Raw genomic sequence first — 16,316 nt, 5'->3', positions numbered from 1 at the left:
ACTGATCTCAGTTACCGCTGGTGTCATTTCACGACAGTGGCTCTTATCAATGACCTGCTCCTTGTCTCCTTTGAAACCTTTTTTCGTGACATTTATGATCACTGCTATCAATTTTCAGGGTCTGGGTGTTTCTGTTATGCTTCTCTGTAATGTTACTTAATTTAAATTGGGAAAAGCGCTCCAGGATATGAAATGGGGATCCATTCCCAGTTTCTTCAGGAGCAAGCTGTCTTGGGGTTTGTTAGGCCGGAGGGTGACGTGTTTCCCAGGCACGAGGACCGGTTCCCAGGGAAGTGTGTGTATAGTGGGGCTTCCTCTGTGGTCTCTCAACAAATCACCGGTTGAGTAGCTAATGAGTGTGATGAATAACGTGGAGGGAAACTTGTCATCTAATGGGCACCGTCCATTATCTCAAGGGTGAGTCTCTTGGAAGGAGAGCAGATAAACAGGTCTGCGAGAAACAGACTGACTGGCAAGTAGGGTCCTGGCTGGAAGGATTCTGAAGCTGGGAGGCAGCCAGTGGTGACCTCCGAACCCGACACTGGTTCTCTGGAAGGGTGGCCTGCGTCTCTCGGCTGTCTAGAAGCAGACGGGACGACTCCCATGCGGCGGGGTTAAGGTTTAGACTGAGGAGTGGTGTAGAGCACCTCTAAGTGAACAGGACCACGTAAGGGGAGCACAACAATGGCACGGACGTGAGTCTCGGATGCGACAGGTCACTGTGTGCGATGCGTGTAAGGCTGGAGGCGGTCGCCATGAAGCGTTGAGTTTCTAACTTAGGCTGCTGCATGCTCGGGGGCGTGATAGGTATTGGAAAGCAAAAAGGGACCATTTCCCAGCGCTAAGGTTCGTCTCAAAGGCAGATGAAACCCTCCGTGAACGCGCTCTTTGGTGGATTATGTTTTTTAAGAAGGGAATTGCAGGGAGGTGGCCAGTTCCCTGTTCTTTTCCTTTCGCTTTCATCCCTCTGGACCACAGTCACTGGCCCCACACCTGTCAGACTGCGACTCGGCATCTGGCGCGTGGAGAACCTTAAATCATTTTTGGTGTTGTGCCTAGAGCTGAAGAATGGACGAAAGTCTTAAGATAGGATGCTTACGCCCTGGATATGCAGAAGAAATGAGAGACGCCACAGATCACCTGAAATGTGGCTTTCTAAAAAAAATAGCCTCTTTTGGTTAATAATGCATAAATAGGATCTACGTGCTTTTTCTGGCTATGTTGATGCTCTGCCAGCAACAACACAAAAGTGACAGCTTCAACTGGGCTAACGTAAGGCTCTTTCCTAAATGAAAGAGCTAGCACGGAGATTATTTACAAATGACTTCCATGCTCAAGGTCTCATTTGTGGATGTTGTCGATGTACAAACTTGGCAGGTGGACAGTGTGATTGCTTGTTTGTTTGCGGCATAAATCACTTAAAAGGGTCTCAGGTAGTAGAACTTAACTAAGGAAAAACTACTTTGCTAATGCAGAAATTCATCACTGCGGTACCAGTGTGACTTACATGTTGATGCTTAGAATAACAAATGGAGCTCAGTCACATGCCACCGTTTTTCTCCCCCGCAGAGCCCTGGGTGATCGCTGAGAACTACTAATCATCGCTTCCCTCTTGACTCTCACGGCACAGGCCTACCTTTTCCAAGTAGGTGTAACTCCACGTTTTGCCGTCAGCGAAGACCCGAGACACGATCCTCCCCTGGCCGTCATAATCCACCTTCTCGCTAGTGGTTCCCCGCTGGACACTGGCAATTTGACCAGTGGATGAGTAGGTGACGTTGACGGCCATCAGCTTGCTGCTGGGCAACCACAGAGTTGGGTGTCCCGACGTGTCGTAGGCAATCCTCAGCAGGAATTTACGGTGGTCATCATAGATCTTTTCTGTCTTTGTTGTTCGATCAAAGTCAACGGAAAGGAGGTTTCTGCCATTAACCTGTTACAACACAAACAGCACGATCACATACATCATGCTATTCCAACGCTAGTCCCTTATTACTCTTCAGAGTCCCCTACTATTGTTTAAACACCATTTATGATGATGGATTCTCTTTTGTCAGTAAATTAATTTAGCAACTTCTTGGGTACGAGTGCAAGGCAGTAGATTAACAGCTCTTTTAAAAGGTTTCATTAAGCAGAAAGACAGCCTGGCGTTTGTTCAAAACCTTTTCAATTAAATGTTGTAAACTTAAAGTACAACCGATAAGAAAAAATACCAAAACGTATTTGCTTTAACGGTTGCCCAGAAGATATGAAGCTGGTAAATCACTGTAAATTCCTCAAGGCCCCTCCCTCCCTAAGACCCTGGAAAATAATTGCTTCGTAGAATAATCATGGCTACATTAAATAAAAGTGGTAAATGTGACTCCGGCCCTTTGAAGAACAGGTTAAGTAGAAGTTGGAACCCCCATTACTGTAAATTATTAATGAGTTTCAATAGCAGGAGGTTACAAACATGATCATTGCTTTTGGCCCAGTGCTGAAATGTCACAAGTTTTTAGAATGCCTTTCCCTTTGATAACATCTGGTTAACTGGCAGGGACTTTCAGATGCTTTGCTCCCGCATCTACACGGTCTGAGTCTTGTGGTAAGTTTACAAATCTAGCACCATATTGTTGTAATAGGGTCTCTCTGTGGCTCTGTGCGATGTCCAGAATCTTTGACTACATTTGGCTATTACTGTCTGTGATCCAAGGCACATACAATCCAGCATTCGTTCTGGCAATGGAAATGTGGCCTCGGTTAAACTCTACTTTAACGGGGCCCCCCGGGTGGCTCAGTCGGTTAAGCATCCGACTTTGGCTCAGGCCATGATCTCACAGTTCCACGAGTTCGAGCCCCACGTCTGGCAGGACAGAGCCTAGAGCCTGCTTCGGATTCTGTGTCTCCCTCTCTCTGTGCCTCCCCTGCTTGCACTCTGTCTCTCTCTCTCAAAAATAAACATTAAAAAAATTTAAACTCTGCTTGAAAAATGGATTTTCTACAGCAAGATAGAAGCTTTGGGGAGGTGATAGCTTGTACCTACCAGAATGTGGATTGACTCCGGGATTGTTAAAAATTAAATGGGAAAAGCTTACTCTTACACGAACATGTCTTAGCTAGAACTTTCAAAATGGACAGCTGCCACCGATCGGTTACGCACACATATGCACGCATGCCACATCCACACTTACATATATGCGAACATGTATGTGTATGTGAACATGTAATACACATGTATATTATGTAAAATCTGGGATAAAACTAATTTGTGCAGTCTATCATTGACATTCAAGCCCCATGAAAAAGTATTCTTTAGGCTTAAAATTTTTCAGTCAGTGGTTCAAGGGGAGTATTGTAAAGTCCATGGAAAGGTACAGAGAAGTAAAGATATAAACTACTCAGAAGTTCATGCTTAACAGGTGAAGTGATGCTGGGGGCACAAAAGCACCCAGACAGGTGATTCGCGGACACCGAGAAAGGGTAGAACCCCGGACGGAAATCAGGACATCTTCATTTTCCAGTTCAATCCTTTCAGATCCAGCTGCGGTGGGGGAAATAGCCCGCTCTGCCATAGGTGTGTCAGGTGTGTGTGGGGTGGGGAGCTGGGGGGAGGAACCCAGGAGTCTAGAGGCCTGATCTCCATACCTGACAGGGTCTAGAGGCAGCGTGACTCTGGGCTTTCGCTTCTCTGAAGCTGTTTGTCGATCTGTGAAGCACTTGCATGAGAGGCTTTAGGCTTCTGTCAATGACCCTGATTGGATTCTGACTGGCCAGCCAGCGAAAGGCTTTCTGGGCTTTCCCACGTGGACACGTCTGCATGTTAGTCCCTGCCTCACGTGAATTTTGTGAAACCTCACGAGCTTGGCTTTGCAGACTGCTTCGCGGACCTCGGAGAGAAGCTGCTAGCTAATATTCACAAATACGTATTTTAAAGCCTGTAGGAGGATTTGATTTGCTATTAAACTGACTCAATACTGAACTGGCAGAATCCAGCCTTCAGCTTCTATTTGCACAAAATTATCGATGCCTTAGGAAGAGGTTTTGCACGATTTGAACGGTTTCCTATGGTTCTTGTGTTTCTCCCATTGTGATTTAAAAGGGAAAAGACCACACAAAACAAAAAACAATGCTGAATGTTTAGATTTCCCCCCTTTTCTCCTTCCTTGGGTTATTCCAGGCTGCCAACAGCCATGTGAGCCTCACTGTGTTGCTCCCACGGACTGTGCTGCCCACAGGATTGCCTCATGTGTTTGTATTTTACTTCGTATTCATTTTAATTTGTATTTCAATTCTTTATTGCCTGCCTCAACCACCCTTTATCTCTGCAGCGTCGTCGCCTCTGGTTACAGCGGGAGCAATCTGGACGGCAGGCCTGCTAAGAGGGCCCGGGTACTAAATGGAGACGGGCAGGGAGAGGCCCGGAGCCCGCCTTTTCACCGCCTGCACCCCTTCTATGGCACTTGACTCGTTTCTCTGGTTTGTGGACAGGGCTACGCAGTGCCAGAGCACCCAGGTGACGGGCGAGTGGGTGTCATTACAGTAGCCATTGTGTGTGCCACCATACCGAACATGTCACCATACGGAAACATCTAGAAGCACTGTGAGACTGAACATCTGGGCAAAAGTCTACATTTTCCTTTCTGTCCAGATGACCACTGTATATGCAATGCCTTTCTTGCATCCTCTAGCTGAAGCAGTGGGGGAAAAATTAGAATGGGTTGTGTTTTCCCCAACATTCCCAGCACAGGCCAAGGTTTTAATCACCTTTACTGTTTCCAGGCACAAGTCGTTGTTATTCAGTATGTAAAATTTCAAAAGATACTAACAGATCTTTTGTCTTCTCTGTTCTTTCCATACACGCCCAGACTTTCTCCTTCCAGTATTATAAACAAAGGGCAGAAGTCAAGGGACATTTCCGTTCTAGGACACGGTCCTACTTTAACTATACCTTTTTGAAATTATGGCAACTTTCCAACCTTTTTTTTCTTTTCTTTTTTTTTTTTTTTGACAATCATAAAGGACCAGCACTGTTCCACATCCCAGTGGCCTTCTAATAGTTTTAAGATAAAAAATATCAATTTAAATTGAATAGTTCATCTAACATGAAAACCCTTAGATCAGATCATTACCATCCCTCCAGCTACATAAAAATGAATCCAAATGTCGTGTTTGGATAAGAGATCACCACGACGTCCTTTGTGCTCCATAGCATTTCTTTCAAGTAAGCGCGGAAAATTCCTCATTTTCGAAGATCATGTCCAGCACGACTATAATGAATCACAGCGTCCCTTTGATATTGGGAAGGGGGGTAGTTATCGTCTTCCCCATAGAATGCTTGGAAAACCAAGGCATAAAGACGTTACACACTGTCTTTATGTTTACAGACACAAAGCACAATCGGATTATGTTCACGTATCTGGAATGTTATGGAGGGAAGCGAGGGAGGGCTGGCTCATTACCCAGGATACTTGGTGACAACATCACGGCTCCCTTGTGTCGCTGCTGGAACATCAACTGGCTGCAGATCGTCTTGTGCCTCTGCACGTCAGCCAGTGCTAACCGCACTGCACAATCCCATCGAAGGCTGCGCCCCTGGGCTCCAAGTGAGAAACAGCATAGCACGCTAATGTGACGCGCAGAGGAAGATCGAAGCACGCTATCGTATTTACGTGTGCCTTTAAACACCCTTTCGCCTTTCAAATTTTGAGGATTTCCTTCTGAAACGATTCACTAATTCTTCTCCTTTAAAGCATCTGAATTCTGGGCAAGTTTAGAAGATGGGTTTTCTTTTCAGAATGCCATAGCAGGTTTTTTGGTTTTTTTTTTTTTATAACTGATTAAAGGCTGGTTCCAGTGTCCAGCAACATGATAAGAGAGAGACAAGCAATTTTTATGCCTGTGTCTTTTTTATTTTTAACTTGGCCACAAACAAAGCAAGCCATGGAAATGTCTAATCTTTATTTTGCAATGCTTTTTCACATCCCTCGATTTCATTTGCTTGTTATTTCCTACGGTATTTCCCTTACGCCTTAATGCATGTTTCATAGAACATGCTTTAAATGTTGCTGGTTTCTTATTTTCCTTTTCTACTCCTTGCTTAATAAAAAAAACTTTTTTAACTACAATATCCGGTGTTATATCTATTATATCTATGTAATCTACTTAGAGTTAGGTTTGTTTATAGCAGTCAAACATTTGCAAGGATGTACTATTCATATAGCTTCTCTCTTAGATCTGGATGCAGAGAAATAATCTGTATTATAAGGCTGGCTTCTCCTCATTCATTCATCAAATAAATATCTGAGCGCCCACTCTGTGTCAGGCACTTGGTTGAATGCAGGCATATACCTTAAGAATGAAAGGAAGTTTCTGCTAGGAAATAACGGAAGGTAAGAGAGGAGATGTTCTCGGGCAGACTCCACATCCAGTCCTTAAACCAGATTTTCAGATCATCACTTTCTCCCCAGAATTTCCCCCTCAGAACCACAGAGGAATGGAATTAGCAGTCAGAGCTGGCACATCCAATTTTATCCTGAAAGTAAGAAACCCTCCCTTGTGATCTCGGCATTGTCTCTAGGAGAGCAATCACACGTATCAGCTGGAAATCTCTTTCCAGTGTGACTGAACAGGCCACTCTGAATAGCATATTCTCTGAAATATCTTGCCAAGGCACTGTGGTTCCGCTGTTTAGAAGAAACCAACACCCATGCCTGCGTGCACTCTCTTTTCTTCCCCCGGAGAAAGTATTTGCTTCATTTTGAATCAGGCAGAGAACCAGAGATGTAAGACAGGATTTCCTCTACTCTTCCTAAATTTCTTTTCATGCCTAGAAGAGCCATGTTACAAAGAAACAGAGGATACACTTAAACATAGCTTGTCTCCAAGAAGAGAAGGCAACATGTTACGTGGTCCGTTCCTGGGCAATGTATTTCTCACACTCTTCCTTCTTTTGTTCTGTTTTCCTAACCAGGGTGCGAAATGGCTTTCTTCCTCACCCGCCGTGTGGGTATAAATGCCCAATGTCTGCATATGTGGTAGAGGTTCTCCAGGTTAGGGGCAGGGGATATATAATCATGCCTTTTATTTAGTTGTAAAGTATTTTCTCACATTATCTCATTTGATTCTGTAACAACTGTGTGAAATGGAGGCAGGGCAGGGTAAATGGTATTTATCCCTTATGTGTATCCACGGCATATAATACTGTATGCATGGTCTGTGCTATAAGGTCAATATCTATAACATATATAATGTCTGTTATAACGTCACAATGCTACAATATTATCTAGATAATGTTAACTTACTTATATCCTGACACGGATATCATGGGATACACGAGGCAAATGAAGTCTGCGAGATGTTACGATTTCCCCATAAGGCTCATCATTAACAAAAAAAGTGGAGGCTGACCTAGAACGCACGTTTTTTGAATTCTAGTCGGCGCTCTGTCATCTCTGGTATGCGGAATGGAGAGCAATAAATGTGAGTAGCATGTTTGTATCTTTTGGTGAAGGAAGTCCTGTGTCTGAGAACAGGTGGGACTGTGTGTGTGTGTGTGTGTGTGTGCGCACAGGTGCGCATGTGTCCAGGGACATCATGCCCATTATAGGGATACAGCTGGATAAGATAAGGCCTGTGAACTCGCTTCCAGGCTGCAATGGCCCAAGGCAGCAGGGGGCCTGGGAAGAGGTGGAGGGGGGCACAGCACACAGTGGAGGAAAAGGCGGGAGCTACCGTGTCCTTGGGTCACAGACCGACCCTGCGGATGTGATCAAAGCAAGCCTGGAGCTGGTTTTCTTGCCTGTCACTTTCCCTTCCACTCTCACCTAGCTCTTCCCTTCTAGCGATCTCTCGCTTTTTCTCCTTACTTCTCCCACTGAGCAAGCCTCTCTCTGGCCTCCCCTAGCTCCTGCCTGCCAGAGCCGCTGAACCGGGGGGCTCGGAGCTGGGGCATCCTGGCTCCCGCAGCCTGGATGTGGGTCAGGTGGGAGCGCACAGCACTGGCTCCAGGAGACCACGGATTGAGCGTCCCCAACACCTGCCTTGAAATTGAAGTGGAATCAGAACATAACCTGTAAGTTGGATACAGTGTGTGTTTGATCTACTGATTCTCTCCTACTTCGTTTCTATGTCTTGCAAAGAGCCAGAGACAGCATGCATTAGCTGTTTCTCACTCGGAAGGACTGTCAAGGTATATAATGCTGGCCTGTTATAATAATAATTTAGCCATTTTTGGTGCAGGAAAAAAAAGGACATTATTGGTTATGCTTCATGTTGTGTTCTCTCTCCTTGATTTTTTTTAAGTACTTTTTTTTTTTTTTTAATGGCAAGGGGAAGTAATTTTAGGAATAGTTCTCTACATTCATCTGATCAACTAAAATCTGTTTGCTAATAGAAAGGATGAATCAGGTTCAGTTTATAGTGGTCTGAAGGAGGTTTCTTGTAACCTGTGTTTTAGTACCTAATCTGTGTTGTCTCTAGCAAATAGCTGACATAAATCACAGCTTGCTTTCTAGTTATATTTGGCCCATGATGTGAGAGGGAGGGAAAAAAACAAAACAAAACAAAAAAACAACACCCAACAAGGCAATGCAGAGAACATTCTGCACAGATCAATTACACTAGCATAATCAGAAGTATCGTTGCGTTCCTCATAAAAACAATACAAATCAATGGTGAGGAGGCAGCAGTCAGGTTCCGTCATTGATATTCTCCCATGCATCCCAACTACACTTTAAAAATGCTGAGGATGCAAAGAAAGGATCCACCTTTCAATGGCCAGTCCATTTCTTTCTTTCTTTTTAATTTTTTTTTAACGTTTATTTATTTTTCAGAGACAGAGAGAGACAGAGTGTGAGCAGGAGAGGGGCAGAGAGAGGGGGAGACACAGCATCCGAAGCAGGCTCCAGACTCCGAGCTGTCAGCACAGAGCCCGACGTGGGGCTCGAGCCCATGAACTGTGAGATCATGACCTGAGCCGAAATCACGAGTCGGACGCTGAACCGACTGAGCCCCCCGGGGCGCCCCAGGGAAGAACTGATTTTTAATCATGGCTATCTCGAGAAAAAAAGCTTTTCTCCAAGAGCTGGCTTTTATCACGAATCATCTAATGGCGTGGCGGTTGGAGTGACCTGGTGCTCTTGGGGAAGGCCCTGTGCCGAGGGCAGGCCTGGACTGGGGAGGGTGACCGCTGGCACCCTCGGGGACGGCTCGGCCCCGTCACCTGCCGTCCGACACCGGCTTACCCTAAGCTTTCGACCAAAGACGTTGACTCTTCCTTGGGCTTGCTCTTTTCGGAACCTCCACTCCACCAAATTTTGCCCGTTTTCTCCAGGAAGGCTCATGTTTCTCTTGGCAACGGTGGGATTCGCCGTGCCGGCCAGGACATGCGGCTCCGTCTGGTAGTGCGAATCCAGGCCGCTGGCGTAGATGATTCGAAGGGAGCCGTCGTACCCGATCTGGTAGCTGTTGCGTAACTGATCTGAAGAACAAGGAGCGGAAAACATGAACTGTAAGTCTGGACTCAACACTTGGTTGGCTGTGCAGTCAGAAGGGTTCCACACTTCTCAAATGCTGACCGAACTCCGCTTGTCAGGAAATAAAAAGTACTCAATGACGTCCTTTTAGAACGTATCGAAACAACGTTGATTTCTGGCATTTCCTGCTGTAACAGAACCGGCTGCATACTAAAGGCAGAATTTAAAGCCCTTCGCCACTTTAGATTCCTTTTTCTCATCTGCCTGACAAAAGAAGTGAGGGCTGAGTCTCCACAGATGTGCAGTGGACGTTCTGGAAAGAGCCACCTCTGTGCTCTTTTAGCCAGGGTGTGACTGCCAGGCTCTCAGAAGACTCCCCTCCCCTAAACCCATCTATCCTGTACTAAAGATCTTTCGAAGAGATCTCACGTCTACACCCTGTATGTAAAAAAAAACGAGGTGATATTCCCCCAAAACGGACTTTTACAAAAGGGAACCATCTTCTGTACAAAAATGCCTCTTATATTGTAGCCTTCTGCCTCGATTTAAACTTTTTGAATAATATAGAATCATCGGGGGAAGAAAGGAATTCGAGCAGTATTAATTTTAGACGACGGCAGAGCTTACTTGAGAGAACTGGTAGAAATAACGAGTCAAAGAAGTTTAACTCAGATTTAGTAATTAGGCTTAGGGCTATGCCCTCACAATTGCAAGTGTCATCGCAAACAGGCTTTCCCAAGATTATGTCAAAAAGGAATATGGCAGGCGGTCCCATCATGAATATACTGGATACATATGTCTATGGACTGAATGAAAAAAAAATAATAAAGTCCAGATAATACATAAGTGGGCGCTGAAAATTCGGTATCAAATGTCCAGTGATCTCATCATATGTGGACTGACAGGCCACAAGGTGTGCAGATTCAGAAGGGGTTCTGTCTCAAGCGGCTGTACTTACTTGGCCGTGAAGAGGACGCCCTCCCGAAGACCGCGGAAGGTCACGGAGAAAGCGACTCGAAACGGGTCTGATGATGCCCGTGAAAAGTTGGAATGAAGGTGGGTTTGGAAGTGGGAGTAGACACGGGCTGATCTAACATATGTATGTTTCACGAAATAAACACTGCCTGTAGACGATGGACGATTTCAGCTTACCTCTAGAGGTTTATGGTTTCACCTTCCCTTTTCTGTCTCATCTTAGCAAACGGGGTCGCCGCGTTCTCCGGGGGTGCCAGTGGCATTTAAGATTATCAGCTTAAACTTACGCTTTCGGGCTTACCTTGAACCATGGTGTAGAAGGAGTCGATTGAAGACAGATTTGAGGTGATGCTGACATCTTCTTCGCGGCTGGATGACTCAATGTCCACCGTGATGGCCTTGTCCATGTCTCCATGGAGGTTTGTGACCACTCCCGTTGGAAAGGTAACATTGGTCAGGCGACCTTCGCTGTCATAGCTAAATAAAAGAGGCATCAACTCGGTATTAAACTAGCAAACTGCAGGTTCTTCTTACTTGTAAATAGAGGGTGCAGCAGATTCAGCCGCACAAATTTGGAAGCATATTTGTCTTTCTGCATGAGCTGTGCAGAGTGAGGACTTCAAACGTGCTTTGAAGTAGTCAAAAGCCTGTTTAACACAGAAAAACCTCGCCGGTGAGAGCAAGAGTAAACAGAATAACTCTCCACCTCAGCATATTATTCTTTGAAGTGTGACCAAAATCCTCCTACACGTCTAATTTGCTGTTTCAAAGGGAACGTGTTTACTGATATTAAATGCCTTAGTATTCTCCATATTTTCTACAACATAGATTTAATTCGCCGTTACATCAGGTTTTAAAGTTTTACTAATTTATGCCCTCTACAGCAGCGCAATATGAACATATAAAACTTTGTGCAACAGTAATCATACATGTATGTACGTGCCTATGTAGAAATATTCTTTTCGTATCTTGTGACGCCTTCAACAAACTAAGAAAATAAAGCCTTTTAAAAAAAGTTTCCTATTCCTCAGTGTTGACACTCTTTATAATGGTAAGTTTTGGGGGTGGCGCGGGGCGCCTGGGTGGCTCAGTCGGTTAGGCAACCGACTTTGGCTCAGGTCATAATCTTGAGGTCCGTGAGTTCGAGCCCTGCATCGGGCTCTGTGCTGACAGCTCAGAGCCTGGAGCCTGCTTCAGATTCTGTGTCTCCCTCTCACTCTGCCTCTCCCCTGCTCACGCTCTGTGTCTCTCTCAAAAAATAAATAAACACTAAAAAAATATATAATGGTAAGTTTCAGACTTAAGTGTTGGCAGGAGTGGTGATAATCTATCTCATCTGTACTGACACTGTAGCAAGGGGTGAGTTCTCAAATGATGACTTATTATGTCTACTGAACTGAGATGTATTATTTCCTGACATTCAAGGATTATTTGCTTTTTTATTACATACTTTTTTAGCACGTAAGTAGAAGAAGAACTTATAACTAAAATGTTAGGACGTATTTTATTTTTATTATTAGTTTTTAAAAAGGCTTCATGCCCAGTGCAGAGTCTAACACGGAGTTCGAACTCATAACCCGGGGATCAAGACCTGAGCTGAGGTCAAGAGTTGGATGCTTACCCGACTGAACCACCCAGGTGCCCCAGGATATATTATTAAAACGTTGTCCTATAATCATAAATATGCATCGTAGATACAACATTTCACCAAAGAATTGATTTTGCGGTGACTTTACACTTTGTGGCAGCACCAGAGAAAATTTAAAAAATGACAATATGGTTTGAAGAAAGAGAAAAAATAGCAAATTCCAGATGGAAAACGAGGAACTTCCGTGGGATAACAACACACGTAAGCCTGGATTTCAGATGGGTGCTAAGGCTGCTTTGTTGAGAAAAGCTCTAAGCGCCAATGGAGACTGCACCATATCCCAGTTACAATGAGCCCAGATGCAGAACAGTAGAGAAAGAATCTTCTTAGCAGAAGAGAGAAGTTCCCAGGGGAGGAGAAGATCCCGATAACCGGTGTGAATATGGGCAACAGGGAACAAGGGGTAGAAGAACATATTTAAATGATACTTTGGAATAAAAGGATAGGGGGTTTTAGAGGGTAAAACAGTGGCTTTGAAAACTGTGGTTGGCAACTGAGAAGATTCTAGGTAACAGAAGTAGAGAAGATGGGGGGCAAGGGCAATGCCACGGTAGAGACAGGAAGGAAAGAAGGGATGGGAGAGAGACGATGAGGTGATTCCATTCATCTAGTGGGGACAGCATCCGTCTGGCGGAGGGGATGTCTGACCTGATCTGACAATTTGCCATGCTACTTAGCCAGCGGCATGCATGGGCACTCAGGAGAGACAAGCAAGCGCCCGAGAAGCAAAGAGAAAGAAAATGTGCCGTTAAGCGCGGTCATTGTTTGGACCCATAAAAGGCAGAGCTGAGATCAACAAAAAGCAGACCCCTTCCCCTCCCCCCGCTCCGAAATGCCCCTGGCAGACGAAGACGTCAATGAAAGAAATCCAGCGTGGCTTATGGCTGTCGTTGCTTTTTAAAAGAAATGATTGCTCTTGAAGAAACGAGCAAGGAAGGCCTGGCTTTACTTATACAGAATTACTGACAAAACCCAGCCCAAGGTCTGATCGTAACCTGGACATAATTCTTGCATCTCTTTAGTTCTCACTCGCTATTGTGTTTTTAAGAAATTGACATCCGTCTGAATGCCCCTACGTGAGAGAAAATTCAGCACTGCACCCACCTCCCTCCCATTGTACAGATGGGAAAAGGAAAAGATGTGCTCGGGTGACTCCCTCAGGCTCTCATGGCATCCAACGACTGGGCCCAAGGGACGCTTCCATGCACCGGGACCCCAGGCCCATGACCCCTCCTGTAAATCACAGGGCCTGCCGGAAAGTGGCAAACTATAGCTTCACACAGATGATGCCACCCCGCAGACACTTTGCCGATTCCTTCTTGCTGCTGTCACTCGCCTGCCCTTTCTGCCCGTTTGCTGGTTGATGTTTCCGAGCTCCCTTCAACCTAAGCGGGAACGTCACCTTTCTCCCGCAGAAAGCATTTCCCCAACCTTTGCCTCTGCTCTTTCGCTGGCTTACCACACGCTCCACGTCGTGCTGGGAAGGCATTTTGTGTGCATCACCGTAGACCATGGGGCGCTGCACGTCGAGACTCTAACCTATCAGCCTTTGGCTCTTTGGAAAATGAAGCTACAAGTAACCTTTGTGGGTAGGAGACATCAAGGTGGGACCTGAGCCTGGCCGTGAAAGAGATGCATGGCTTGGACACGCAGGTAAGGCAGCACTGGTGACTGGTGACAGGGAGGGCGGGTGGGGAGGAGGGCGGGGGGCGGGGGGCTGTGAGCAGAAGAGCGTCCAGGGAGGGCCCACTGTTAGCCCCCCGGGTGGGCTTCATCCCGAGTCTGTGGGAGCTGGAGAAGGTCCAGGAAAGCGAGGCTTTCATCAGGCCAACGTGATGGCAGGACTGGAAGAGCCCAGGGGCGAAGGTCACAGGGCACGTGGGGAGCATTTCCCAGACTTCCCCGATGTTGCAGGGGGAAAAAAATGAGGGACCAGCGTAGATTTCTTGTCTAAAAAACGATTACCTGTTACCTTCCGTCATCTCATAAAGGAAGGCCACTTAAAGAAACCCATGGGACAAAGGACCTAACTTCAGTGTGAGGGTCAGCTGTTTAAAAGGAAGAAGGAAAGTTTTGTGGGGGGGAAAAAAAAAATCTCCGCGTCGTTTATTTATTTATTTAAAAAAAATTTTTTTTTTTTTCCAGCGTTTATTTATTTTTGGGACAGAGAGAGACAGAGCATGAACGGCGGAGGGGCAGAGAGAGAGGGAGACACAGAATCGGAAACAGGCTCCAGGCTCTGAGCCATCAGCCCAGAGCCCGACGCGGGGCTCGAACTCACGGACCGCGAGATCGTGACCTGGCTGAAGTAGGACGCTTAACCGACTGCGCCACCCAGGCGCCCCTATTTATTTATTTTTAATTTCAGCGTGGATCAGTGAAAACATTTTCACAGACGGGCACCTATGCCAAGAGAAATGAAAACAAGGTGGGCAAGAGACAGGAAGGTTCCCAGGGGACTGTGGATAAGGGAACAAGAGAAAAGAAGTAGTCATGGACTTCTAGGTCCTTCCAGAAATGGCAGGTGAGCCCTTCTTTCCCTCCGCAAGAGAGAGGAAACAACGCACCAACAAACGTCCAATTGTCCTCTGGGAGGCACTGACCCTACGTACTAAAAGCGGCCTTCCCATCAAATAAATGCCTCCGGACATCATCTCTGCTTCTGTGCAAGTCCGTAGCTCTGTTTAATATTGCTTGGCCTTGGTGGTGAACCAGGCCTGCCCAGCTCGTATATCTGAGATGTAGCTTTCTTTTATTAGCCCTTTGAATTTACAATGCAATAGGCTCTAGGGAATTTGAATAGAACATCAACTTCGCGCTCTCCGTTCACTCATCTGGTCTTAGCCTCACAGCTTCAAATTCATAACACAGCACATTCTTTTCGCTCCCAATTGACCCTCTTCACAAAGGACTCTCCCTGGAAAAGACAAACTCCCTCAGGCTCTCCGTGACCTTGCGCTCTTTCACTGATGGGATGCCCTTATTTGATGTTTATCTATTTGTTCGTCTTTAATTTTGATTGCATTTTTGCCTAGACTTGCTGTTTTAGCCTTTGTGGTGTATTTTTAAATCTCTTTTTAAGTTTCCTAAGCAGTGGGCTTACGGACAAATGGCCCAGAGAGTCAGAGTCTCAGCCCTTCTCAGCTGAAATGCCGGCTTCATCCTGGCGTGAAATTTCCTCCCTCCCCCTCATGGAGGTTCTCCCTCTTCATTCTTCCTTCCTGATCTCTCCGATCCTGTGCCCACCCCCACAGCCACCCTAGATGTAAAACCTCATCTTCCTGCCTCCCGCCATACTCACTGACACCAGATTAAGCTTCTGAAACACCACGAGGAGAAGACTTCCCTGCCTACTTATCTTCTGTGGTTCCTCCACGGAGGGAAAAATTGCCTGAGTCAGACTGTTACCAATACAATGTCAACAGACTATTGATACTGCAAATTTATTCAAGCAGAAACAATGTGCAATTCTCAAAAACTTTCTTTAAAACTCAACAACAGGATTATCTGTGATCTTCAGTGTTTTCCCATAAGATGGCCTCTTTAATCAAATGTTTGTTTTAAAGATGATCTTTTGTTTTTTGGTTTTTGGTTTTTTGAGAAAAATCCTGTTAAATTAGAGTAGGCCTTTAGAGAAGCAAGCAAACCAGAGAGAAGAAGCAATGATCACTCTGGAGAAGTGAATGTGATGTGGTCTGTTCTTTACCCCTTAGGCTGATTTTGGGCTGATAAGCCAGCGTGGCAGTGGGTCTGTCTCAAAAAGGAGACAAACTTATGTATTTACTCAGATAATGCTGGCTATTCCCCGCTCTCAAACCATTATTCTCTTCCCCTATAGGAGAGTGAAGCTAATGAATGTATGCTCTGTCCCGACTGGTTTCTCCAGCCCAAACTCAGCCTGCTCTGAGAAGGTCAGACAGCAGGAAATGCTGGTTTCGTTATATTCTGGAGACCCCTGGATGGGATAAATGTTCAAGTGGAGTCCTGACTGCCCCACCCCCCATCTTCCCCGGGCCATCCCAGAATAAGCTTACTGTGAGAGCTGCTTAGTGAGGGCACTAAGTTTCCAGGCTTGCATCACAGTAAAGGACTTACCTAACCTGCCTTTCTCCCCAATTCCCACCCCCCCCCCCCGCCCCAATACAGAGGGAGAATGTTCTCTTCCAACCACTGGCGTTCCTTAGGTTCAGATTTCCTTCCATGGTTTAACAGCCAGCAAACCCCAAACAATTCCCCTCAAT

General features: G+C 45.8%; 1 protein-coding gene across 24 annotated transcripts in view; it reads right to left on the bottom strand.

Annotated features, from left to right (window-relative positions):
* Positions 1-16,316, bottom strand: part of TENM3 (teneurin transmembrane protein 3) — a 1,282,904-nt gene that overhangs the window by 12,152 nt on the left and 1,254,436 nt on the right. For all 24 annotated transcript variants that reach the window (XM_045452383.1, XM_045452387.1, XM_045452410.1 and 21 more), the window contains 3 exons: positions 10,729-10,904; positions 9,222-9,457; positions 1,637-1,933 (listed from right to left, as the gene is read on the bottom strand). In XM_045452383.1, coding sequence (XP_045308339.1) covers positions 1,637-1,933; positions 9,222-9,457; positions 10,729-10,904 — 709 coding nt within the window. The remainder of the gene's footprint in view (positions 1-1,636; positions 1,934-9,221; positions 9,458-10,728; positions 10,905-16,316) is intronic.

This window comes from Leopardus geoffroyi, chromosome B1, assembly GCF_018350155.1.
Source record: "Leopardus geoffroyi isolate Oge1 chromosome B1, O.geoffroyi_Oge1_pat1.0, whole genome shotgun sequence".
Classification (NCBI taxonomy): domain Eukaryota; kingdom Metazoa; phylum Chordata; class Mammalia; order Carnivora; family Felidae; genus Leopardus; species Leopardus geoffroyi.
Note: the sequence above shows the minus strand (reverse complement) of the source record. Positions and strands in the feature narration are given on the sequence as shown.